The sequence below is a fragment of the Aotus nancymaae genome, unplaced genomic scaffold, assembly GCF_030222135.1.
Source record: "Aotus nancymaae isolate 86718 unplaced genomic scaffold, 86718_ANA_hifiasm-v0.15.2.pri h1tg000019l, whole genome shotgun sequence".
In the NCBI taxonomy this organism is placed as follows: domain Eukaryota; kingdom Metazoa; phylum Chordata; class Mammalia; order Primates; family Aotidae; genus Aotus; species Aotus nancymaae.
Window position 1 is genome coordinate 12,516,495 of NW_026988431.1, and position 26,522 is coordinate 12,543,016.

The 26,522-nt window shown below is 33.6% G+C and overlaps 1 protein-coding gene and 1 long non-coding RNA gene across 9 annotated transcripts in view; one reads left to right on the forward strand and one right to left on the reverse strand.

Moving 5' to 3' along the window:
* Window positions 1–280: 280 nt before the first annotated feature.
* Window positions 281–26,522, reverse strand: part of NAALADL2 (N-acetylated alpha-linked acidic dipeptidase like 2) — a 1,216,540-nt gene continuing 1,190,298 nt past the window's right edge. For all 8 annotated transcript variants that reach the window (XM_064378623.1, XM_064378621.1, XM_064378622.1 and 5 more), the window contains one exon: window positions 281–1,527. In XM_064378623.1, the coding sequence (XP_064234693.1) occupies window positions 1,329–1,527 (199 nt within the window). In that variant the 3' untranslated portion in view covers window positions 281–1,328. The remainder of the gene's footprint in view (window positions 1,528–26,522) is intronic.
* LOC110569084 (uncharacterized) lies at window positions 23,584–26,426 on the forward strand. Its single transcript, XR_002479259.2, has 3 exons — window positions 23,584–23,640; window positions 24,866–25,073; window positions 26,340–26,426. It is a non-coding gene; the product is annotated as an uncharacterized LOC110569084 (long non-coding RNA).

A 26,522-nucleotide genomic window follows, 5' to 3' on the forward strand; every position in this document is an offset into this window, starting at 1 on the left:
CATAAAAAAATCATTGCTCAAATAAATTTCTAAAGATAAACTAGAGCTTTAACCTGTCACCTAATAGAATTTTAGGGTTTGGGGGAATAATAGTTGCCAGAGCTATTCAATGACAATGTCAATATAGAAAGCTTAGTTTTCCACATGAGAGAATAATTGAAGCATAGAAGGAACACTCTTACAGTAACACTGCATAAACTTAGCAGCATGAATGTTGTCTGTTTCCATCTTAGTCACAATTAAGGATAAAGAAGAAAAAATATCAAAGTTTATTCATAGAATTAAGGAGCTTTTATTGATAAAAACAACTATTTCTTTCATAGTAAGTTCTTTTTGTCAGAGGCAGAAATAGAAATTTGATGCTTTAAAAGATATTTTGGATTTCAAAGAGAAACTGCTACTTTACTGTGGAAAATACGTAGTACTCCGTGAAAGCTGCCTTACAGCAAGAGTTTCAGAAAAGACACAAGAAAGAAAACCAATGTCAGATACTTTCATTTTAAAGTAGTCCCTGTTTCAGTGTTTCCAAGAGAAAAAGTAATAAGAAATATTTTTCTCCCTTATAAGACATACATCACTCCTGAAATTCTTAGAAAACCAACTGAGGCAAATTAGGGGTTTCAAAGCTAGTCACCTTTTAAGTTGTTAGGAAAAAAATTTGCATTTAAATTGCTCTGCATAGCTTGTGATTTTTCCCTGGAATGCTTATGGCTCTTTTTTCATTCATACTTAAAAAAATACAATTTCATAACCAGTGTATTACCACATCTAGTTGTGTTAAGAAGAGAAACTTCATTTCATAAAATAGAAACATTCAAAGTGGTTTAGGTCAACCAATCACTCAGTCAGAATACTTGAATTCTTCATATTGAACACTTAATAGTGAAATTAATCTGAAACCATATCAATCTCCATTTCTTATACAGAAACTAGGTCATTAATAGCTCTATCAGAGAGAATAAACTGTGTCCCTATATGCTCTGCCGATAGGAACAAAGGTAGTCCAGAACTTCTTGGAACTTCATCCTCAAAATAGTTCATATATATATATATATATATATATATATAAGATTTATTTTTAATGGGTAATTCTTAAGTACCATTTCAATAACTTGCTTTACATATTCAGAAATGTAGATACAAGAAAAATATTAAATGTGCAAAGTGTTCTTTTTATATGTACATTTAAAAAATACAATGTAATAATAGCTTTAAACTTGTCAAAAAGCCGTTGGGGAAAATAAGCCTTCAATGTCAGAAAATCTGGTTAGATTAGAGATTTTGCTTGTGAAATTGTAAACAAACTTTTAAAAATTCTCAGAGTTTTCTCAATTCTTCCCATCCAAGACGCTCTTGAACACATCAAGTCCTGCTTTGAAGTAAACCTGAGCTGAATTAATGCTGTTCAACACCTCTGACAGGGCTTCTTGAAGGGTCTTGTCTGATGCAAGGGGTTTGCAGCATTCCCAAGCCTCCACAAGTATTGAAAATTGGCTTGTCTGTTCATCAAGGTGGTACAGTATGTTTCTGAAAAGAAATACAAATGTATAAATGTTTCATGCACAATGCTATTTTTCTATCAAAGGTTGGAATGAATATTTCCAAAAGTCAATGATGTTTTCAATACATGAATAAATTATAAAAATATAATATCACTATTTTTCAACTCCTGATGAATTAATGAATTTAGACACTGATCACCAAGTTTCCCATATTGATGAGAAAGAGAGAGATGATCACACATTATGTGCCTCCTGATTGAAATACACAACACTATGAAACAGAAAAAAAAAGCAGTTTTGATAGAAAATGAAAATTATATCTGAATCTGATGATGTTTCTAGATTTAATTACTAACAAATACAAGAAACAGAAAAAATATGTTAATTAGACCACAATCTATCATTAGCAAAATATAGATGTAGAAAACTTTATAAGACAAAGACCCAGTTTATTAAACAAGTAAATTACAATGCAATATATAATTCAGGAGGAACCTATATAGACCAGAGTTTCTCAACCTTGCCCTCTTACTATTCTGACTAGATAATTCTCTATTGTGGTGGCCACCTTGTGTATGGTAGGATGTTTTACAGTATCCCTGGCCTCCACCCACTAAATATCAGTAGCATTCCTCTTTTAGTGTAAAAACCAAAAAGGTTTCTAAATATTGACAAAATATCCAAAATAGAGCAAAATTGTCCATAAAAGAATCAACCAATCACAAAGCATAGACGTTACTAGACCTGTATTTAAACAGTTTAAAATATGAGACGTAATATAAAACTGAATAGCCATTATTGGGTGATATTAGGAAACTGGAAATATTTTAGATATGATAATGGTATCATCAATGTTTTCTAAAAGTGCCCTTATCATTTAGAAATAATAATACATACTGTAATACTTGCAAGTGAAATGTTATGATGCCTGGAATTTGCTTCAAATATTTGGAGGGAAGATAGGAGAACAGAGCAATAGACAGTATGGGGCAACACAGTTGACAATTCGTCAATAATTGTTGAAACTGGGTAATAGAATTCATTGCAGTGTTCTCTCTTCTTTTATGTATGTTTGACATCAAGAATATCATCTTCTCACAAATGTCGAATGCATAATAAGATGGTGCCCTGTAACTTCGTCAAATTGCTGAGAAAGAGAAATTTGATTTGGGAAAGTCTAAGACAGTCATCTTTATTCATTGATAGATACAAATAGATGGATTTTGTTAGGAAGCTATGAATTACTGCATCATTGGCTTATTTCCCAACCAAACCAGCTGAAATCCCATGCTCTAATAAGAGAGGAAACATGCAAATAACTGAAATACATTATTCTAACGTTTAGAGTAGAGACGTAAGGTCTAGTTATAACAGATGATAGATTGCTACTGGGAAAGGTCAGGAAACGGTCTAAAATGGAGAATATTTACACAACATCTTGAAAGATGATGGGAACTACAAGTTACAAAAGTTTAGAAACAGCGAAAAGCTAAAACACATGAAGACAGGACAGCATTCTATGCAGAAGAAATGGAAGGAATGGCATAAGAAAGTCACACAATTATAAAACAGCATGATATCCTAAGTAAAATCAATGTTAGCATTTCTGTAAGACCAGAGTATAGGGCCAGACTGGGCAGCGATAGGAGCAGACATGGGAGAACAAGCCATAGTCATATCATACAGGGCCTGGTATACTAAGGTAAAAGATTACGCTTGTTCCTATAAGCAATAGGAAACCAGTGAAAAGCTGTAAGCAAGAAAGAAGAGTGATTATCTTTCATTTTGGAATAATCACATTGGTTGTATTATAGGGCCTGGAGAACAGAAGGCCACTTAATTCAGTTGAAAAGTGACAAAGACTTAAATTACACGGTGACGACTTAGTTTGAAAAGATGACATCAGGGTCACAGTACAAAAATTATTAATTTATAATTTTCTCTAGCACCAACATCAACATGATAGAGTTCTTGATCGCCATTTCCTCTCTCAGCAATGCTTCGCTGACTCAGCCTCACCAGCACTTCTCACCACGTATTCTGTAGGGATTCACGGGCAGTGAAATTTACCTAATCCTGTAAGCCAGAACCCTGTAAATCATCTGCTTTCCTTACTTGTCCAATTGGCTTCTGATATTCATTTATTCATCTCTGTGTCTTTTCTGTTGTGATATCCTGATCCATATTTTCGAGGATATGTTATGATCTCATTGCTTTATACTTCAGCGTGAAGAACATATTACTTCTGTATCAAGTCTAATTCAGTGCTGTGAAGATAGGAGGTCTTTAGTCATGGTGATTTAATTTACTTAAATTTTTATCCGGCTTACTTCAGTGCTGGGAACTCAGTAGACCCTCAATAATGTTGATATAAGCTATATTGATTCAGCTTATTTTGCATTTTAAGCCCCAATTAATTGAAGAACAGTAGATTTTGTATCTTTGGAGATAAATTTCTGTTAACAATGAGTGGTGGTGGGAAAAGAAGATTCTTGAACAGAGAAATTATTTCAATGATTTTGTTCAAGACAGAAAAATTTAAATGGGAACTATCCCTAATAATGCAATATTGTTGAGAAACATTAAGTTTACTGTTAAAGAATATTAAGTTTACCCTGCTTCCATGGCTCGCTTATGGAGACCACCTTTTAGTTTGTAGTTAGTGGTGGGTGGGTAACAGCTGCCTACTTGGTATATTTTTGAGTTATGGGTAAATACAGAACACTTGTTTATTAATAAGAATGACCTGTTTAAGAGAGAATAAATATGTGGATCAGAATCTGCTCGGGGCCTTCAGCCTGGAAAGCTGTCAGCCCCTGTGGCACTCAGCTCAGTAGGCTGCTGGTCCCCCAGATAGACCCACTTTGTTGTTCTATCTAGTGTCTCCCTCTAATTGCCTTCAGTGCCGCCTCGGTCTCCCAGCTGAGTTGGTACTTGGTACAATATCCTTGATCTTCATGCTTATAAGTAAACTTGGCATAGTATTAAGGAAATAGAGCAGCGCAAGAAAGATACTTTCAAAATTCTGAATAGTCTTGAATTCAGGTTTACACTTTATATTAAGAACAATATATTCCCTGAAAATGAGTGGGAGAAAATTACCTTCCAGGTGGAGTAGCAGGTGGGTTGTAAGCAATGCTCCAGTACGAGGGCTTGTGGAGTATAGAAGCTCTGTAGCTCAAGGAGCACATAAGAGCAGACAGCACTGCCTCTGACATACGGGACAACCCCACCTGCCTCATCACCAAGACTGCTGACTTGACCCACATTGTGGTCATCTGGTCTGTGAAATGCACAATCTATGCCCATGCACACAACTGCTCCGGGCCTCTGTTACAGATGAGAAGTGTGCAACCTGGGAATAAAGTATATGTTCAATAAATACAAAATTGACTCATTATCCAGAACCAGGAAATGCCAGATTCCCTGTATACTCAGAAAATTTTGTCTCTACTTCCAGAAGCAGAACACTCTTTAAAGCAGATGTTTTCACTTTTCTATTCCCCAAGTATTCTTTTTTTGTTTTTTTTTTTTTCAGACAGAGTCTTGCTCTGTTGCCAGGCGTCAGTCTGGAGTGCAGTGGCGCAAACTTGGCTCACTGCGACCTCTGCCTCTTGGGTTCAAGCAATTCTCCTGCCTCAGCCTCCCGAGTAGCTGGGACTACAGGTGCATGCCACCATGCCCAGCTAATTTTTTTGTATTTTTAGTAGAGACGGGGTTTCACCATGTTGGTTCAAGGTCTCAATCTCTTGACCTAACGATCCGCTCGCCTCAGCCTCCCAAAGTGCTGGGATTACAGGTGTGAGCCACTGCACCCGGCCCTGGAATATTTTTATACATGACAGAACCTAAATAAAGGTTCATTTTTTTCAGTCTGACATAAGCTTTCTTCATTGTCATTCAGGAAAAAGAATTGGTTTCTGGTGCCAGGATACCTATCAAACATATTTACATTCATAATCTACTATTTAAACAAACATAAATATAAATGGATATATATACACACACACATATGTTATGTGTTTGTATGTAAATGATAAAAAGTCATTTAATAATCTAGGTATTTTAAAGATAAAAATGAATTAAAATATGTTTTAATTATTCAGTCATGTAAAAAGTACTGCTTTGTAGAAAACTTATGCTACTTTACCAATAAGAATAAACTAATATAATAAAAAAAAATCGTTTTTCATATTTTTAGTTTTGAATTATCTTCCTTCACTTTATGAGTTTCATGTTTAATTATGAATCATTAAATGGGAAGTTTATTTCCAGAATTTAAGGGAATGCAATAGATATTTTAAAATTGTATCAAACATTTTATTTCCATTACTTGAGGACATATTGCTTAGTATACTGACAAACAAAAATATTGTAATCACTGTTATCAAGAACTACTCCTTAAATGAGTTGTAACATTGCAACTAGTATATTATGGGGGGCATGTTTAACGATTCTCAGGCTGTTATAATGACTTTTCCACATTTTCAAAACCCAATGGCATGAAGTACATTTCTACATATACAGTCTATGTTTATTAAATGTTAACTATTCATATTTGATTTAATGATAAGATGATATTAATAAAATATGCTCATAAAACTTACAGATCAATCCTGTGATGACAATTCACGTAAGCATGAACAGTCTCTAATATTGTTATACAAAATTTGCCAATAACTACCATAAAATATCTAAAAGAGATATAATATAGAAGAATAAAAATACATCCAAAAAAAAAGTTCAGGTATAAAATACAAGAAATTAGAATGATTACTATTTTTTAACTGAAAATCAATAGAACATTTCCTAAAGGCCAATGCAATGGAACGTGGAGTATGCCAACACTTGCTTCTCCTAACTAGTAAGCAACATAGTAACATGCTTTTATAATGACTGTAAACAATCCATCTGAGCAGAAATGGATCTTTTTTTAGTTTTTGAAATTCTGCAAGTAGCTAAACACATTTTCCATATGCTACATGATTCAAGTAGTAGGCTTGTGGCAAGCTATTATGGAAGATAAACACTCATATCCATTTCTACTCAAATTGGATACAAATCAGCATAAAGTTACAGATACTGAGATTCTAGTAGAATACAAGTGACTAAGGTTCTTTCATCATCATTATTAAAAAAAAAACTTCATTTTGGGTAGCTGCTGATATAACTTAAGTTAGTTGATCTTTATTATAATGGTGGAGATACATTTTTCACTCTGAGAAATTGTATTGCCTTAAAAACAAATTGGGGCTAACAAAAACACTTCTTAAAATTTTCATGAGAAAGATCATTTCTCCTACTGATTTTCAGAAGTGGCTCATCTTTTCCAGTTTCTCTTTTGTGTACTGAAAACCACTTAGCTTCCTGCTTACATAAAATAAATTTCTGTATTTTGAATCATTTCTAAAAATATAGCATCGTATTATATTACTTTTAATACTTAAATGGAATGCTAAAACAAAACCATGTTTTTACATTTTATCACATATGTTCTCATGTATTCTTGGCTCTGAGAACTTTTACATATATAACCATTAATCCTAAGTACTCCCAGAATAATCTTGTGACAGCAAAACCACTATTATACCATTTTTAATATGCAAATGCTTCTTGTCTGTGAATATTTGAATTAGATCAATACTCTTACAGAAGCTTCTAATTCAAAAGCTCTTTGAATTCCCATGTACTGTTACCAAAATGGAATTGGTCAAATAGAATTAAAAGATATCAACAATATATACTATATCAGAATGCCCCAGTGGGTCTTTCTTCCATTAAAGACCAATATTTTTCAGATTAGGGAAGACTAGGAATTGGCCAATAGCCAGTCAAAAGGCACACGTCTGCCAGAAAAATATGTTGGGAAGAAAGTGAGAATATATTTTAAGAGTTTCCATGTTAAGTCTGTCCTTTACAACCACAAGGACTCATATCCCTTAGTCAATCATTCCTGCTCTTCAACACACCTGCTTTAGTCCAAATTAGACCAGTTCCCTGCAGGAAGAATAGATTGTGTTAGCACAGATTTAATTTAATAAATCACCATCTTATTTGCATATACAGAACATGTATCTCAGAATGGAATGTAGAGACATCAGATCTAATTAAAATATTATTTAATTGAAATCATTTTAGTGGTTATCATGTGTAAAATAACATTAATTCCACCCTCATCCTATCTTCCCTCATCTGTAACAATCTGGATCTTATAAATGTAATTCATACAGTTATCCTGACCCACACACAACACAAAGAGACTACAAAAAGGAAAGTGTAATATATTATTGATGACACTAATGAAATTACAACACACATCACTCATTTTAATGGGCCTGTTTCAATGACACATCATGGTGACCAGGAAAGAATAGTGCCAAACTCAGAAACCTAATTAATAACACCCAGCAGTATCAGTGAAGGAGATGAAATATCTTTACTCAACTAACAAATCTTTCCCTCTCTACTAAAGCAAAAGAAAACTGAAAAAAAAAAAATGAATTTTGAAACAAAGGCAACTAGAATCTTCCTAAGTCATTTCCGTGTGCTTGAATTAGAAAATTAATGATGGAAACAATGACTCTTTTTCAAATGTTCCTTCTTATATTCATAAATGGTCACAGGATGCCATCCATTGTAAGCCTGAATTAACATTCATTATATCCCATGTTGAGAAACTTCTAAATGAAATCACACTAAATAATAAGTCATGTCTTTCAAAACTGACTGGATATACATGCTGAATGCAGAGAGAAAAGGCCAGCTAAATTTCATGCAATTGTTGCTAATTATTTTAGGGATTATACTAACTGTACTCCATGGTTAATAGTGGATTACTGTATTTATATCAACATTAGAGGAGAATGTTTGACTTGGATACTACGTGCATGAGAATTCACAAAATGCATGGCTACACTATTTTACTACACATATCCTTTGAGCTAAATTTGAATTTGTTCTATACTGGCAAAAGCAGAATGAGAATTAAGACTGTTGTTGATATTGTCAAGCCATAAACTCACTCTGCAGACAACTGAAGCGCAAAGATATGTGTGGTAGATTGTTGAAGAAAATGGTTGCAATTGTTTTCCTCTCTGTGTGCAGATTCCTTTAAAAAAAGGACTTTGTGGGCTTCTCCACCTCTTGAATTGGGTTTGGGCCTTGAGCAACAGAATATAGTATATCTAGAGAGCCATGCCTCAAAAGCTCCTGCATGCTGCTTTCTCTCTCCCTCCGCTCCCCAAAGCTTTGACAAGGGACCATGCTGCTATGCTGTGTCTTTCTGTCTCTCTCTCTCTCTGTCTCTCTCTGTCTCTCTCTCTCTGTGTCTCTCCGTCACCCTGCCTCTCTACTTTCCTCCATTCCCTCTCCCTCCCCCTTTCTTCTCCCTTTCCCTCCCCCTTCTGTCTCCCTTTCCCTCCCCCTTTGCCAAACCACCATGTTACCCTGTGAACAATACTGGGTTAGTTAGCCTGCTGAAAGAGGAACACAAGGAGCTGGTCAGTAGAGGTTTTCCTTTACTAGCTGGCCCCAAAACGACTTCAAAGCAGACGCACTGGTTGCAGACGTAAATACAGATAAGAAGACCCAGCCCAGCCCCAACCAGAAGCACTACTCAGCTAAGTAAGGCCTAAATAGCATGTTGAAGAATAACAGAAGAAAGTGGTTATTGTTTTAAGCCATTAGACTTTGAGGTGATTTTCAATGGGGCAATATATAATTTGTATAATTTGATAGTGTTTTTATTCCAATGAGAATCTATTCCTTACTCTCTCCTAATACCATTGACAGAGTACAATACGAATTTGACAGTTCTTAAATGACTAGCTAAATTCAGGAGATATCATTAGTAAATCATGCCAAACAGTCCTCATGAGCTCTGCATTACAAAGTTGGGATATCTGTACTGGTTTATTAAAAGTTTAAAAATCTGTTTACAGAGTGACAGATGGAATTTTCACATAAAACCAAAACCAGAGTCAGTGATTGTGACAGACTGAATGTGCTCCTGCTCCAAATTCACATGAAGACTTAGCCCCCACAAGTGCCATGATATTAGAAAGTAGAGCCTTGGGGGTAATTAAGTTTAGATGAGGTCATGAGGGTAGAGCCCCCATGATGGGATTAGTGCCTTTATATGAAGAGAAGAGGTACCAGAGATTCTTCTCTTTACCATATGAGGATGCAGTAAGATGGGAGCCATTTACCAGACAGACAGAGTACTCTCACCAGAACCTGGCCAGGATGGCATCCTGATCTTCAACTTCTCAGTCCTGAGAGCTGTGAGAAATAAACGTCTGTTGTTTAAGCCACCCAGTCTGTAGTATTTTGTCTTAGGGAGGCTGAGTTGACTAAGAAAGCCATCACAGCATAATTTTAAAAAATATGAATTATCTTGAACAGGTATAATCCAAGAAATAGATAAATGTATCTGTTTTCATTTATGATTAAATATAAAATACAGCAGGGACTGTAGAGAGAGTAAACAACTGTGTTCTTTGCAGTTACTGTCAAGAGTTCTCAGTCCATCTAACTACATTGTTTTTCAAGAGAAATTTCCTGAGTAAGATGATATCGTTTAGGATATTCAAGTGAGATTTCCATTTCACTGCACAGTGCTTGATAGCTTAACCATAAAGAAAACTTATATTTTTGCATCAGAAAACCTTTTACAAATTCAAAAAGGAAGGCTAAAATCAGATAAAGTTAACACAGTCCTTAGTACCTTTCAGAATCTGGAGAAGACAGTGATACAGTTGACTAGTTTTTCACACTCATTTAATTGATTTTTTGTTTATATTTCTATTTCATCACAACCATTTTCTTTCATCTTGTCTGTAACTGTATGTATGAACTCAAATTCAGTATTTACATAACTTTTCTTTCTTTACTTATTTGGAACACATTGTCTCTTAGCATTTCAGCTTCCCCTCAGTAGGTAGAACCTGTCACCCTCCAAAGACAATTTTATTTTAATACCCTACAGGATTTTTACAATTAATATAAGGATGCATTTCCTTTCATGTACACTCCAAATATTTGCATTGTCCTTTTTCCATTGTTCTTTAGTTATCTCCCTTGCCTCTGGTAAACAGTAATGCTCAGGTCACAAAACCAAACAAAATAGGTAATTCAGCTTTATATTTCTTTCATTTATTTTCTGATTCTAATAAGGATGTGGACTACTTGTTTTGGAACTTCACTCTAAAGCCAAAGTTTGTCATTTAAGCTGCATCTATTTGAACAAAGTGAGTAATTCAGGCAGGATTGATTTTCTTCTGCTTATTCTACTGAACAGCCTTTATTAAACATCTAATATGAGTAAGTCACTGTGTTAGTTGCTTAGGGATACAAACTAGAAGTTTGCAGTATATGTTGAAGGCCAGACGTGATGAACAAGTCAAAATATTATTTTGAACTTATTGTTCATATACTTTTAATAAATACTGTATACCATATATATAGTAAAAGTATTATATGAACAATACAATATTGTTCATATAATACTTTTAATAAATACTATATGGTATATATTATGTATACTATATATAATATATATTATATATAGTATGTGTATATATAAACAATACAATATTGTTCATATAACTTTTAATACTATATACCATATATAACATATTATATGAACTTATTGTTCATATAGTATGAATAAACTTTTATTGTTAATATATACATATACTATATGGTAAGTAATATTTATCAAAAGCATTTCATTTAATACTTTTAATAAATACTATTAAACAAAATACTTTTAATAAATACTACATGGCATATAGTATTTATTTATTAAAAGTATTATATGAACTTTTATAAATACTATATGCCATATAGTATCTATTAAAAGTATTTAGTAAAGGTTCATGAACTTTTAATTAATAAATAATATTTAATACTTTTAATATTTTTATTTAATAGTACTTTAATAAATACTGTTAAATACTTTTAATAAAAGATCATATAATACTTTTAATGAATACTATATGCCATATAGTATTTATTTATTAAAAGTATTATATGAACTTTTATTAAAAGTATATTTATTAAAAGTATTATTAAAAGTATATGAATACTATATACCATATATATATAGTATGCCATATACTATATATACCATATAGTATATATATGTATTATATTATTCATACTATATATATATGTTATATAGTATTATTCATATACTTTAAATAAATACTATATGAGGTTATTCAATTTTACATTTTATAAATTTTTTCAGTTTATTCTATATTTATATTAGACTGTTAGAAAATGCTGCTTTGCTCTAAATATTTTTGAGTATCTTGCTTCTCCATATACTATTCATTGTCATGTAGTACAAAGTCTACAAATATTCTATGCAGCACTCACTGTGTGCTTTATGGTTTAGGAGAAAAGTTCCTGGGGTAGTTCTTCATGGTATGAATTTAACTTGGGTTATCTGATCTCAATTGTCATAATATTGATTCAGGTAATACAGTCCTAATTAAGCCTAAGGTAATTCTTTATCCAAACAGATTATTTCAGAAATAGGTATGTGACAAAATATTGGCAAGTACATTTGAGAGGAGGTTTCCTGCAGGATTCTAAAATCAGTAATTCCTTGGATTTCTGAAAGAACCAATGGATTAGAAAAAGCTAATCCATTTTTTCCTTTTGAAAAGTGTGGGTTATGGATATGAAATCTATAAATGAAATCTAACAAATCTTCTTTTTCCACACTAGGAGGAAAATCAGTCTTAAGATGAGCTTATACTATGGTAGGTAGAACTGAGAGACTGAAAGAAACTTATTCCTTGATGACGTGACTGCAATATTGCATCAATCCAACCTAACATCTGCACTTCCTCTTGATTTTCAATTACATGAGTTAAGCCAGTGTGAGTAAGCTTTTATGTTCCTTTCAATCAAATGTATCTAGATATAATATACTTATTGATTACTTACTATAGTTATGAAAAATACATAGATATTTTCTTTGATAATTATAGATTGAATTTTATTTGACCTAAAGAATTTAGATAATCCATTTAGTTGACATTTGAAAATGATTGCCTTGGGGTCAAAAATGCATGGTTTCTCTTGAATAGCAAGTATATTGTTCAAGATGATTTGAACACTTCAAAATCATAGACTATTATAATGTTTGCTTAATTTTAGCTAGAATGAAAAGTAAGTACAAAGTGCAGCAATTGACCTATTGAAGCTATAAATGTTGATCACAAAGGTTGAGGTATTTAATGAAAGAATGATTTAATGTAAAATTACAAAAACTAGAATGATTACATTTCATATTTTTAAGAATTGTTACAGATGTTAACACAATAAATATTCACTTTGAAAATGTTACAAAAAATAATATATATATATTTTTTGAGACGGAGTTTCGCTCTTGTTACCCAGGCTGGAGTGCAATGGCACGATCTCAGCTCACCACAACCTCCGCCTCCTGGGTTCAGGCAATTCTCCTGCCTCAGCCTCCCAAGTAGCTGGGATTACAGGTATGCGCCACCATACCTAGCTAATTTTTTGTATTTTTAGCAGAGACGGGGTTTCATCATGTTGACCAGGATGGTCTCGATCTCTTGACCTCGTGATCCACCCGCCTCGGCCTCCCAAAGTGCTGGGATTACAGGCGTGAGCCACCGCGCCTGGCCCAAAAAATAGTATTTTAAAAAAGCACTCTGGTACTTTTCCTTAACTGAGTAAATTTCCTCACACTTTATTGGTGTGTCACTATTTGTAACAACTTTTGCTGGCACAAAAGTGAAAATGTTGCTGTTCTATTTGTAAACAAATGGACACAAAAACAACATATTATACAATTTCTTAAAAGTAAAATCATCTGACTTCAAAGTACCATTAATTTTCTTAAAATGCAAAGTACTATACAGACAAATTTTTACTGATTATATTAAAACCGATTGTGAAAATAATTTCCAAGTTGTGAGTAAATAGTAGAAATATCAGTTTTATGCTTTGGGAACTCTAAAAGTAAAATCATCCATATTGTCAGCTGTGAGTGTCAGAGGGTGGAAGAGGGTCCTCGGTACTCAGCACAAAACAGGTGTGCATGTGGTTATACCTATCAGAAGCTAATCATGTCCAATTTAAGAATAAAATAACTTTATTGAAAAAATATATACTACATCTATTGTATACAGTCTATATTTTATGTACTATATACTATATGGAATAGTTTACAGAAATGATAGAAGACATTGAGAACCAGGCAGTAACCAAGGGAAGCTACAGTCAGTTTAGAACATCAATGTTTGAGACACCCCCACTGCCACCATTGCATTGAGAACACTTCTCTATCATGACAGTCTTGCTGCCTCTACTTTTGCTCTACCACTGACAGACTCTGTCCACAATAAGAGTGAATAATGCTGAACTGTTCCAATGTCTTGGTTTCTCTTCTTTCAGATGTAAAGAACTGGGAGGGGTCATCCAATTGGCTGAGCTTAGGGCACATGCCTTTACCCTAGCTCAAATACAAATATCTGGACCCATTAACCTTCTGTGGGGAGACATAGGTCCTGCTCCCCCTAAGCTTACAGGAGACTCTCCCCATACAGAAAACAGGTTTTGATATCAGGCACTCGAAAATAAATTTAAAAAGAGCAATATCCACTACTGGTAATAGGGAAAGTGTATTTCCACAGGATTATTTTAGAATTATCCTTTAGTTGCTGCCTGCTATATAGCATGTTTTTCTCCTCATATTAAATGTTAGCAAGAATTCTATAATATTCTAGGAATCATTATCAAATTTAATGTGCATAAGAATAACCTGAGAAATTTTTAAAGATGCTTATGAGATTCACATGCAATAGATCTGAGATGTTTTATCTGAGTCTGTGTTTTTCCCTGCTCCCTAACTTAAACCTAATGCATGACACCCACATAGACTCAACAATTCCTCCAGTGAGTTTTACCTATGCCAAGACATCTTGTTTCCTTCCCAAACTAGTTTCTTCTGGTGATGTGTGTAATTGTATACAAAATTACATAATTTAATTAGCATTATGTAAATCATGATAGTTTAAGTGTAAAGGAGTTATTTTTTTGAAAATGAACCTGAATATTTTGGATAGACTTACACAGACTGATTAAATTTGAAAGTATTGTTCAATTATATGTGAAGACATAACTGAAAAGATTCTTAGTAAGGGGAGGGGAGGAGTAGAGTGAAAAGATAGCTATTTTTCTACCGTTTTTTGCTCCCAGGTGAGGAAACTGAAACTGGGACTCTTACATGATGCATTATATGTGTTGTTTAAACAAGAAAGTAAATCTAGAATTCCAATCCACAGAACAATATTCAAAGAAAAGTTCTTTGTCTTATATCAAAAATTGATAATGAGTGTTTCAGTTAAACTGCTTTTTCAAGGATCTAAAAATCTGCTGGTTCTGCTTGTGTCACATAAAAAGATGTTTATCCTTCAGGCAATATTTAGTCAAAGCTATACTCCTAAAAACTGAGAAGGCAAATAGGTATCATCTTGAGTTCCAACTCTCATGGACTGAGGGGTGACTTGAAGTAGTAGATGAACCATGGATCTGGGGCTGTTTGCGGCCCCAAAAGAAAGATGTCTGTCATTATTCAGACTCCTGTTCACAGACCTTGCTTCACTGACGATTGTCTAGCCAATTTCCTTGGTAGGCAATGCATAGGTTTCTTTAGGCAAGCAGTGCATGTATAAACCAAGTTAGCAAAATGAAGAGAAAAAGTCATCATTATTTGGTGTTGGCAATTAAGTTAGCCAATCCTAGTAAGTCTTCTGAAATTTTGTGTTCTAAATCCTCTGCTTTTCCTGTTTATGAAATCTGAGCTGACTAAATAATTGTTACATTTCCCATTTACTAGATGCTGTAGACTCCGTGGTCGATGTTTGTTTAAACAATTGCCCAATCCATTATTAATTTATTAAATTACATTTAAGGAAAACAAATGCATTTGTATTTTTTATTAATAACTCTGAGTTTCAAGGATGTTTTGCTCTTTGTGTAAGATGTGTGTCACTATCTGAAATAAACACTAGTTTTTGAAGTAATTGACTTTATTCAGTGGGCTCAGTTCTATTAATCTATATCCACCTATTCTCTTGAAAGCTAATATTTAATATATGCAGAAAATAATACATGCAGTTCTTAACTGTACCCTTTGGAACTGTGGCCCTAAGTAGAGAAGAATAAAAGTAATAGGTTACTTGCACTAGACATCTTGATACAAGTCACCTTGACATTTTGTTCCATGCTTAATGAATGTTCTGGCAGGCATGCTATCCAATATCCTGAAAACAACATTACTCAGTGAATTCTGAGCCATACAAAAGCCAAGACCTCAAGTAGTAGAATATGTTCTCAGTTGAAATTATGTAAATGTCAGGTAGTCTGTGAGATGATTCTTCAATTGTATAAAATACAATTGATGATGATGTATAAAATACAAGATGATTAAGTCATATGTGATGGTTAGATGATGGAATATTGATACTTTTAACACAGAGAAGACATATCTAAAAAAGTCTACATTTTGATATAAATAAAGTTGTAGAAACTCTCATTATATCTAAGAAAATTTAGAAAGAATTTTACAGTAGGAGTTGACAGAAATTAAAGAAAAACGATTACCTTGAGAGTTCATTCATCAAGTATTTCATAGGCACCAACTGCTATGTGGGATAGAAAAGAATTACAAAAGTAATCTCAGTTCCAAAGGGATTGCTGAGTTTTGATTTAATTTAAATGGGAGTGACTGAGTAGTTTCAGTCTTTTGCATATTTGTCTAATATACTTACAATAAAACAAGAAACCCCGAAGTTAAGGATTTCTACCTATTTTTCTTATTCATGAAGATCTTGAAATATAAATTAAATTTTGAACCAGTGTGAATATTTTATCTTCCCTCTCTCAGAAAGAGATAATTTAGAGATGTTAAAGATCATTTGTAAAAATACCCTGTAAAATCTACCTTGTAAAAATACCATAATATGCTAATAAAGATTTTAGTGGACATCGCAGCCTGTTACATAAGTTTATATTATTTTCTATAAATAATTATAATTCTTTGCCTTCATATAATTATTTGAGTAAAATTTCAATATTGTTTTCTAAGAAATATATTTATATGACCATCTACCTATGACTACTGATACTAATGACTATTAGCTTAAAATTAAACTACAGTCATGTATTACTTAACTACAGGGATATGCTCTGGGAAAGGCATCATTATATTATTTCATTATTGTGCAAACATGTGATAGCATGTACTTGCACAAACCTAGATGCTACAGCCTTCTACACACCTAGGCTACCTGGTATAGCCTATTGCTCCTCGGCTACAAACTTGTAAGCACAGACCTGTACTCTACTGAATACTGTAGGCAATTATAACACAATAGTAAATATTTGTATATATAAATATATCTAAACAGAAAAGGCACACTAGAAGTGTGTCTATATATATCCTATAAGATATAAAAAATGGCCTCACACAGTGGCTCATGACTTAGGACTACCAAAGTCCTAGCACTTTGGGAGGCAGAGGTGGATGAATTGTTTGAGCCCAGGAGTTCTAGACCAGCCTGGGCAACATGACGAACCCCATCTTTACAAAATACACAAAAATTAGCTGAGTGTAGTGGCACATACCTGTAGTCCTAGCTACTTGGGGGCTGAGGCAGGAGGATCACTTGAACCTGGGGGGTCAAGGATGCAGTGAGCCCAGTCATACCACTTGCCCTTGCACTCCTGCCTAGGTGGCAAAGTGAGACCCAGTCTCCAAAAAGAAAAAAAAAAAAATAGGGAAAAACCGTATACCTGTATAAGGCATTTACCATGAATGGAGCTTGAAGGACTGGAAGTTTCTCTGTTTGAGTCAGTGAGTGATGAGAGAATGTGAAGGCTTAGACTTTATAAATACTATACACTTAGGCTATACTAAATTTATTTTTAAAATAGTTTTTTTTTTCAATAATAAATTAGACTTAGCTTATTTTAACTTTTTTACTTTATAAACTTTGTAATTTTTAAAACTTTTGGACTCTTGTAATAACACAGCTTAAAACACACATTCTACTGCTGAAAAATATTTTCTTTATATATTTGTTCTAAAAGCTTTATGATTTTTTTTTATCTTTTAAACTTTTTGCTAAAAATGAAGATACAAACAAACACCTTAGTCCAGGCCTACACAGGATCAGTGTCATCAATATAGCTGTCTTCCACCTCCACATCTTGTCCCACTGGAAGGTCTTCAGGGACACACTTGGGACTGTCATCTCCTATGATAACAAGGCCTTCTGGAATACCTCCTGAAGGACCTGCCTGAGGCCATTTTAGAGTTAACGTTCATCTTTTTCTAAGTAGGAGCACACTCTAAAATAACAATTCAAAGTATCATACAGTAAATATATAAACTAGTAATGAAGTTGTTTATTATTATCAAGTATCGTGTACTGTACTTAATTGTATGTGCTATTTTTATATGACTGGCAGCAGTAACTTTGTTTACACCGTCATCACTATAAACACATGACTTATGCATTGTTCTTGACATTACCAGGCAATAGGAGTTCTTCAGCTCCATTATAATCTTATGAGACCATTGTAGTATATGTGGCCCTTATTTGACTGAAACATCGTTATTCAGCACATGATTTTATAACATAGATTTGTTTTTGTGTATTATCTTAGACATACTCATAAAAATCCCATTAAAAATAATGAAAATAATTTTTTGAAACAGTTTTCAATTTGAGAAATAAAACTAGGAGGATATAAATTTCAAACAAGTGCACATTCAACTTTATTTAGGGTTTCACTTTTAACTGAGTTCCCAGATATTTAATCTCTTAAAAATAAGTGTTAACTACAAATTGAAATTACATATTTCAAAGTAAAAAAAAAATACTCATCAGAAAACAGTATGCTGGATACTTGAAGTAGGTAATTAGCTTCACCATTAATCTCTCATGTGCCTTTTGAAGGTAAGATTATTAAAGAGTTTAGCCCAAAGGCAAGGAACACATAGCAAGAAAGATATAAAAACATTAATATTTTAATCCTTAAAGTACAGCCAATAATTGTGATATTGATATATTTATCAAAGAACATTTTCAATAATGCCTATTCTTAAAATATTGACATGTTAACAGTTTAAAAACATGATTTTATCGAATGTGTCTATTCAACTCCGAACAGCAAGGTAAACTCTGCTTTATCTTTTTTAATGGAATTTGAAAATTGTTTTTCACTTCCATATGAAGATGAGGTACAGTGATAACAATCGTTATTGCTACTACTGAACAGCTGTGAATAAATAAAGGCTTTCAAGATAAACCATACCAGCTTTGCCCTCCTGTGGTTTTATTAACACATAAAGCATCCGTTCAGAGAACATTCTTGTCTGACAGTATTTTGGAACCATTTCTTTTTTATTCTTGCTAATTCAGTATTTGCTATTTGTCTGTACATTTTTGAGATGTGTGTGTATATATGTATATAATTTACATAAAAATACACATATGTGTAAACTTATATATGTGATATGTATACACACACTGTGTGCAGTGTGGTGTGTTAAATCAGTCCCACACTAGATTATGGGAAAAATTCTAATTTCTTGGCCCCCTCCTCAAATCATATAATGTAAAGGAAACTACTAATTATACTATGAAATGTTACATGTTATAGTAATAAAAATCAATAAGAATAAAAGACATTCCACACTAAACAATGTATTTCTGTTCTAAGAGACAAAGGGCTAATAATATAGTTTATAAGCATGAAAGTAAATCCGTGAAGTTAAAAAACCTTGTGTTACTTACAGATTGTAGAAAATTTCCACAGCAGCCTGTCTTGGTATCCTCCAATTGCCATAACATTCTTTTCATTTCAAGAAAGCTTAATTTTCATTATATTCACAAATCTTAATTTGCATTATATTTGCTTTGTCAAAATAAAACTTTATTTACAGGAATATGACTTTAACCACTTGAATGCATAGTGTGAGGTTCACCTGAACACCTAGGTTTATATGCTTAATGCTATAAAGAATACATTACTCTTTGCCCTACTGAAGTAGGAAGAACACTTTAAAGAAGTAAACATTTTGAAAAAAAAAAAAATGAATTATACCTAAAAGGTAAAAACAACAGAGAGAGGGAAAAATAAGAAGACAATACTAAGTGCTCGGTATGAAAATTATGTTCATTTAAGTGTACAGTTCATCCTGTTTCCCATGTAAGAGATCAAAATATACTGTCCCCAAATATGTTGTTTTGGCATATTTGTTATTTAGAGTAAAAAATATTTGAAAAACAGCTGATACAAGCAGGACACTCTGAAGTTTCTTTTTCTTCCTAAAAGCAGGAGATTAAATTCCCTTGCGAAAGACATACTTACCACTAGAGAAGTGGAGGCTGACAGAAATCTACACAAATAAATCTTGTTGAACTAACCAGCCAATCTTATCTTTCTAGTCACTTTCCCACAATTCACTGCCCTAGCCCACACCCCTATCTTGTCCCTTTCCCACAATTTACTATTCTTTGTTCAGCCTGGCATATAAGCATTCAACTTCATTTCTTTGAGTTTTCATTTTGTGTGTGTGCGTGTCTGTGATGGCTCTCATATATATGTAAAAATTACGAATTAAAATTTATATGCTTTTCTCCCGTTAATCTGCCTTAGTTCTTAGACTTAGCAAGAAACTCTAGGAGGGTAGAGAATAAATTTTGCCTCCTTTCTCCCACAACACAAGAATCCTGGCCCATCACCACCACTCTCTCTCTCCATGATCTGGAGCACATAAAAGATATTTAACTCTGAAACTTTTCTTCCACACTTGTAAAATGGGAAATACCAGTCCTTTCAACCTAGAGTTTTTAAAATAATTATGAGCTGAAACATGTAAAGTGCTTAGCACAGTGCCTGGCATATACAATAAGAAGCTTTGTATGTGTAAAATATGCTATTATTTGAGATGTTTGCATTTTGCTTCCTTGGGCACACCCACAGCCCCGTGTTCTCAACTGATTTTGTCGTTAGTAACACAGAACTGTGAGACCAACAGATGACCTCTCCTTATCAGGAAAGAGTTCGTCCAAAAGGAACTTTCCAGGAACAAAGGAGAGACCACTTCTATAGGTCACTTCTAGGCCAAGTACATATCACGCTGAGGGAATGTGTTCTCTTTTCAGGTCCATGAGGGGGCGTGGTTTTAAGGGCAAGAATTACCCAGTGCCATGCCCCCTCCCATCTCTCTCCATCCAGGAGTTTTATTTATTTATTTATTTTTTATTGCATTTTAGGTTTTGGGGTACATGTGAAGAACATGCAAGATTGTTGCATAGGTACACACGTGGCAGTGTGATTTGCTGCCTTCCTCCCCATCACCTATATCTGGCATTTCTCCCCATGTTATCCCTCCACAACTCCCCATCCCACACTGTCCCTCCCCTGTTTCCTCCGACAGACCCCAGTGTGTGATGCTCCCCTCCCTGTGTCCATGTGTTCTCATCGTTCAATACCCACCTATAAGTGAGAACATGCGGTGTTTGATTTTCTGTTCTTGTGTCAGTTTGCTGTTTTAATGGTTTATGTTTGAATTTCGTAGGAGCAGGAAGAAATTAAAAGTCAATCACTCCAGTGGAAGTTCTAAGGAACTCCTTTCATTGGCCAGAGGAACTTGGGAAGGTGGGAATTTCTCCCACGATAAATTTCCCTGCTCCTTCACCCACACCAGATTTCCAGCATTCTGGAATCCCCTCCCACATGGTGGGAGCTCCATCCAGGATTTGGAGCCCCCTTCCATACTCTTTGTGGAAGCCTTTCTCTTCTTCTCCTTTCCTTCTCTTTTCTCTACCTAAGTAAAATCGCCTTTCTGCAACACTTCTTGGATCCGGTATTTACTTTTATGAGCATACAGCGCACCTGCAGCAGCCCCACCGCTTATTCTTTAAGAATTTGGAGGCCAAGAACCCACAATATCCAAGAAGAAACTCGGTTACAATGCCTTGTAAGAGTCTATACAAATAAACCAGCTGCGCTTTTATATTTGACCATGCCATTAACTAATTGAAAATGCCACCCATTCCCTTTTCCTGTAACAACTCGACTTCCCTAGTGCTACTATTTGTCTGTATATATTCTTCTGGCCAAACCAGGAAAAATCTATGTGGCACTCTGGTCTGTGCTTCATAGAAAATAACTCCCTTCCTCCACATCTGTAGTAATTCAACCCCATCAAATAACCTTAGACTTTAGATTGCTTTAGATAGGAAGGTGTTAGTTTTCTAATAAGACATATGTTAATCACAAAGAAGAAAGATTATTTTAAAAGGTGTATGCAGGTCAGAATAATTAGACAGCCAATACTTGTGGTATACCCACAGATACACAGACTACATATGAAAACATTATGATAAACGTATTTTAAACTATTAGAGAGAATGTCTCTGGAAGTTCATCAGTAGGTTGAGAGAAGCAAATTCTTCATAATTTTTAAAGGATCATGGTAAATTATTAAGGAAAAGTTCTATATTTTCTGATTTGGAGTATGGGAGGAGATCCAGCTACTGACTCTCAGAGATACTGATGAAAGCAAAGACTTTTGTGGTGTGGATAAACTACAGCACTAATTTGACACAGTGCAGCACTACTCATGTTTTGCCAACAACCCTAGGTGGAGTTTGTTGATTTATTCTGAATGCAACACAGAGGCTGATGGTTTTATCACAGCACTAGTCACACACCCTTGTGACTCTTGACACATACTTGTCTCTCCTTGGCAAAGCTCCTCAAGGACAGGAGTTTCTTGTTCATTGTGTATTTCTCCAGGTTTCTAAAATGTAGATACTGAATAAATTTGATTGCATAAACTAATAGTGATAAAAGTAGTAACTGCGAATATTTGACATATGCTTACCCATATTCTAAGCCTTTTGCATATTTTAATGCATATAATCCTCAAAACAGTTTAATGTCATAGGTACTGATATTATTTCCACTTTCTAGAGAAAGAAACTGGGTGCAGAGAGATTAGCTTGTTTAACATCACATGGCCCTTGAGTAGTAGAGTCAAGATTTACGAAACTACATTATTGAAAGGGTTTTAATTTCAATATTTTAACTGCTTTTGGATTTATTTTAAAACAACATGCCAACAGGAGCTAAATCTGAAACTCATGGATGACAGAAGAAAAGCTTCTGAAAGAAACAACAAAACAGACCTTTTCAAACTTGCCAGAGTAGCAAACCCCAAACTGACAAAAGATTCACAGCTTCATCAATAAGAAGACAGCAAATAAATTTTCCTCCTTATCCCATGACACTGGTTCCCTTTCAAAGTCAAGTTAGATAGTATGAGATAGTTGCCTGAGAACATTTTCTAACAATGGAGTCAGTTTATTACAGATATTAAGCACTCGCCCACCCACCCTAAACACTTAAATCTGGGTCTCTTTTAATGCAACAATTTATGGTTGAACCAGCAGGCATTTCCTGAGCATAATAAAGATATTGTTCCAAAAGCAAAAATATAAAAATAAAGAATATAACCTTCAGATATGTGGCTCATAATCTCTGACCCTATTCCCTTCTTCTCCACTGTATCTCTGTTAAATGTCTGCATCTTTTGATAGAAAAAACATCACTAATTGAGATTTAATCATTGACAGATTTTCTATACAATTTCTTGAAGAATTTTTCTTAAGCAAAGTTGGAATTAAAGTGCAATCTTCCAGGTGCAGACTTTGGGATAACTGTTTCTTAATTTAAAGGGAATGTGACAGGTAAATAAAAGGAGAAATCTGCTAAAATAAAATTAAGTAGTTGAAGACAGATCTTAAGTCGTATTCACTTTACTAAGCATGATAATCCATAGTTTCCAAAATAGAAATGGTCAGAGAAGTCCAAACAAATAAAGACTCTGGTAGTGGGGAAAGATTGTGTTTTCTGAATGGCAGTTGTTGGTAATATAAGGGCAATAACAGAATTAGAATATTGGATAGGGGAAGGAGAGCCAATGTTACAGGCTCTGTAATGAATGAATGAGTGAGAATGAATGAGCCATACAGGATGAAAGACAGCAAGTGAACCGGCTATTGGGGAGGTATGTCAAATGGAGGAGGGTACAGTAATATGAAAGAGTGGAGGGGAGAATGTTTGATTTGTTTTAAGATAGGTCTTGGGAGTATGTTTTCAAATCAGAGGGCAGAAATTACTGCAGCAACCAAAACTATTGATAATGTATAGAAATGTAGGTGAGAATATTTCTGAAAATTGATAGAGCAAGGTCATAAGCAGGAGAAGAAGGAGGCAAGAATTAGAGGTGACCAAGTTAACTTTGGGAAAAAAAATCTCTTTTAATCTTAGAATTGAGGGAGAAAAGAATACACGCAGTAAAATGTAATAAAGAGATGAAAAACGACAGAAAGCTCCAACACTGGCTCAGTTAAAATACTTTATAACTCAATTCTATTAATAGAATTTATTTGATATTGTACACTGATACTACAAGTGTGGTAATGTCCTGCCTAACCACTGCTACAACTCTTCTAGCCCAGTGGGACTCCTGTAATGTTAACACATTACTGTTTCTCTGTTGACTCTTGTGGTATCCATGTATGGTAACACAATGGGGTTAGGTTTCTGTGATTCTTTCCAATGAGGTGTCCAAAGAAATTTCAACCATGATTACAGACTTAGATGAATTCAGACTAACAGACATTATAAATTAGCAAAAGAATGCAAAATAAACATCTAATGAGAATTGAAAGTACTTTATCTTTGGATCATCTAGTTTCAACCACAATGCCTAGAACAGAATAGGCACATAAATGTTTGCTGAATTAATGAGTTTATGAATGACACAAATAGCAGTGTTTTTTGTTGTTGTTGTTGTTTTTTAAATTGAATAAAATATTTTATTTAGAATCCCTTCTTAGGGGGGAATATTTTAAGGTTTTTTTTTCTTTTTTTTATTGCATTTTAGGTTTGGGGGTACATGTGAAGAACATGCAAGATTGTATTGTTTTAATGAGGCTCTAGAGAAATCAGATTATAGTTATAGAAGTTTAGTAGCTATTAGGTGAATTTTGAGTAATAACTATTGTTACTACAAGTAATTTCATCTGAAAATAATATTACTTTGGCAAAAAAGTATTCTTTTTCTATATTCAGTATCACAGATGAATGAATTTACATTCAACAAATGTTTTAAGTTTGAATTTTGTTTTGTTTTAATTAATGTCTCAGACACTCACTCCTATGGACTCCCATATTTAGTTTTTCTTATTACATCTTCCCACATCTATGTTTTCCATCCACTATAACAGACACCTGTAACAACATCACCAACCAAGGTTAGGGTAATGGAGAATTTCTATAAAAAAGGCCTTACTACTTTCTGATGATATCTTGGATATATCATAAACCAAACATCCTACTTTTAGTCAATTAAAATCAATTGGGTATATCATCTATAAGAAAAAATGTGGGATATTTGATAACATCTACAGGAACACTATACAGTGGAACTATAATGTAAGTTGCATGTATAATTTTACATTTTCTAGTAGTATATTAAACTAAATACAAAAGAAATGAAGTAGTTTTATTATTTATTTTACTGAATATTATAATTTCAATGTGAATCAATATATAAATTATTAATGCTATATTTTCACTTCGTTTTTATTTTTTGGTAGTATGTCTTAAAATTAAGTGCATACCTTATACTTAATATCTTAATTTGCACTAAGTACATTTCACATTATCAGTAATAACACATTGCTAATGGCTACCGCATTGAACAGCATAGCTCTATAGGTCCAGATCACACAACTACAGGCTATTTTTTAACTAAACAGCTAATTGAGTTCCTTAAAAAATTATTCAGAATTATTTTTTCCTACAAACAAACCAATGAGTCAAGTTTATAACTACTTATATGTACTTTACTGTATTGTTAGGCTCTGTATACTCTTTATAGACATCTGATAAGGGAGAAAAAATAAGCCAGGCATTTTTTGAAAATAAGGATTAAAAAATATTTTTTTCTAACCTTTTCTTTTAAAATGAATATAGGTAGTGAAATGGAAATCTGAACTAACAGTTTATTTCTCAGTATTAATATAAGTCATATATTTATGGCTGCATGCTGCTTGTATATAGGTTCTGTTTATGTCTAGCTTACCATAAATCTTATTAAAATGTTAATATCATGGAAAGCAAATAAATATCATATGATCTTGTTTAAAAAACTCGAAGATGCCTTCCTACTGCTGAGGCCTTTCATCATATATTCAGCATAAGGATAAGTGGTCATATTATCAAATCCTGAAATAATAATGTGTATTAGAAACATTGACAGATCTTTAATTGTAGCAGCACAGAGTATATTACTAACGGTGCCATACATCATCAATAAATAGGAATTTAGGATGCAGTTTGCTGCCTTGACCTTCAAGCTCCAATTGTGTTTCAGTCATCAAGAGTTCATAAATAGTATAATTTACAATCTCTGAAAAGAGACTATGTGGACACAATAAACCACATATGTTACATGGGGGAAGAGTGGATATATAGTTGGCTTCGTGTTCTCAAATTCAGTCAACCTTACTGACAGAATTCACTTACAATAACTCATTGCTTTGCAATTAGCTGCAAATAGCTAGTGTTTACTGTGAATTTTTTTATGATCTTATAATGTGTTTATTTTAGGGAACCAGAGATATTGGCCTTATAAGCCAAAAACACTTAGATCTCAAAGATCTCTCAGCAAACATTTTTTCTGCTTATCACTTTAAGATGAATACACCTGAACCACATGAAAAGTTAAAATTATACTCTCCTGTACCAGGAAGAGAGCTATGATCGAGATGAGTTTATTTATGGACAGGAACATTCCTACTTATTCTGAGGTCATGCTTCCTGAACACTGCAATCAAATTAAAATAACCTTAAACAGCACTTGGAAGGGCAAATAACTCA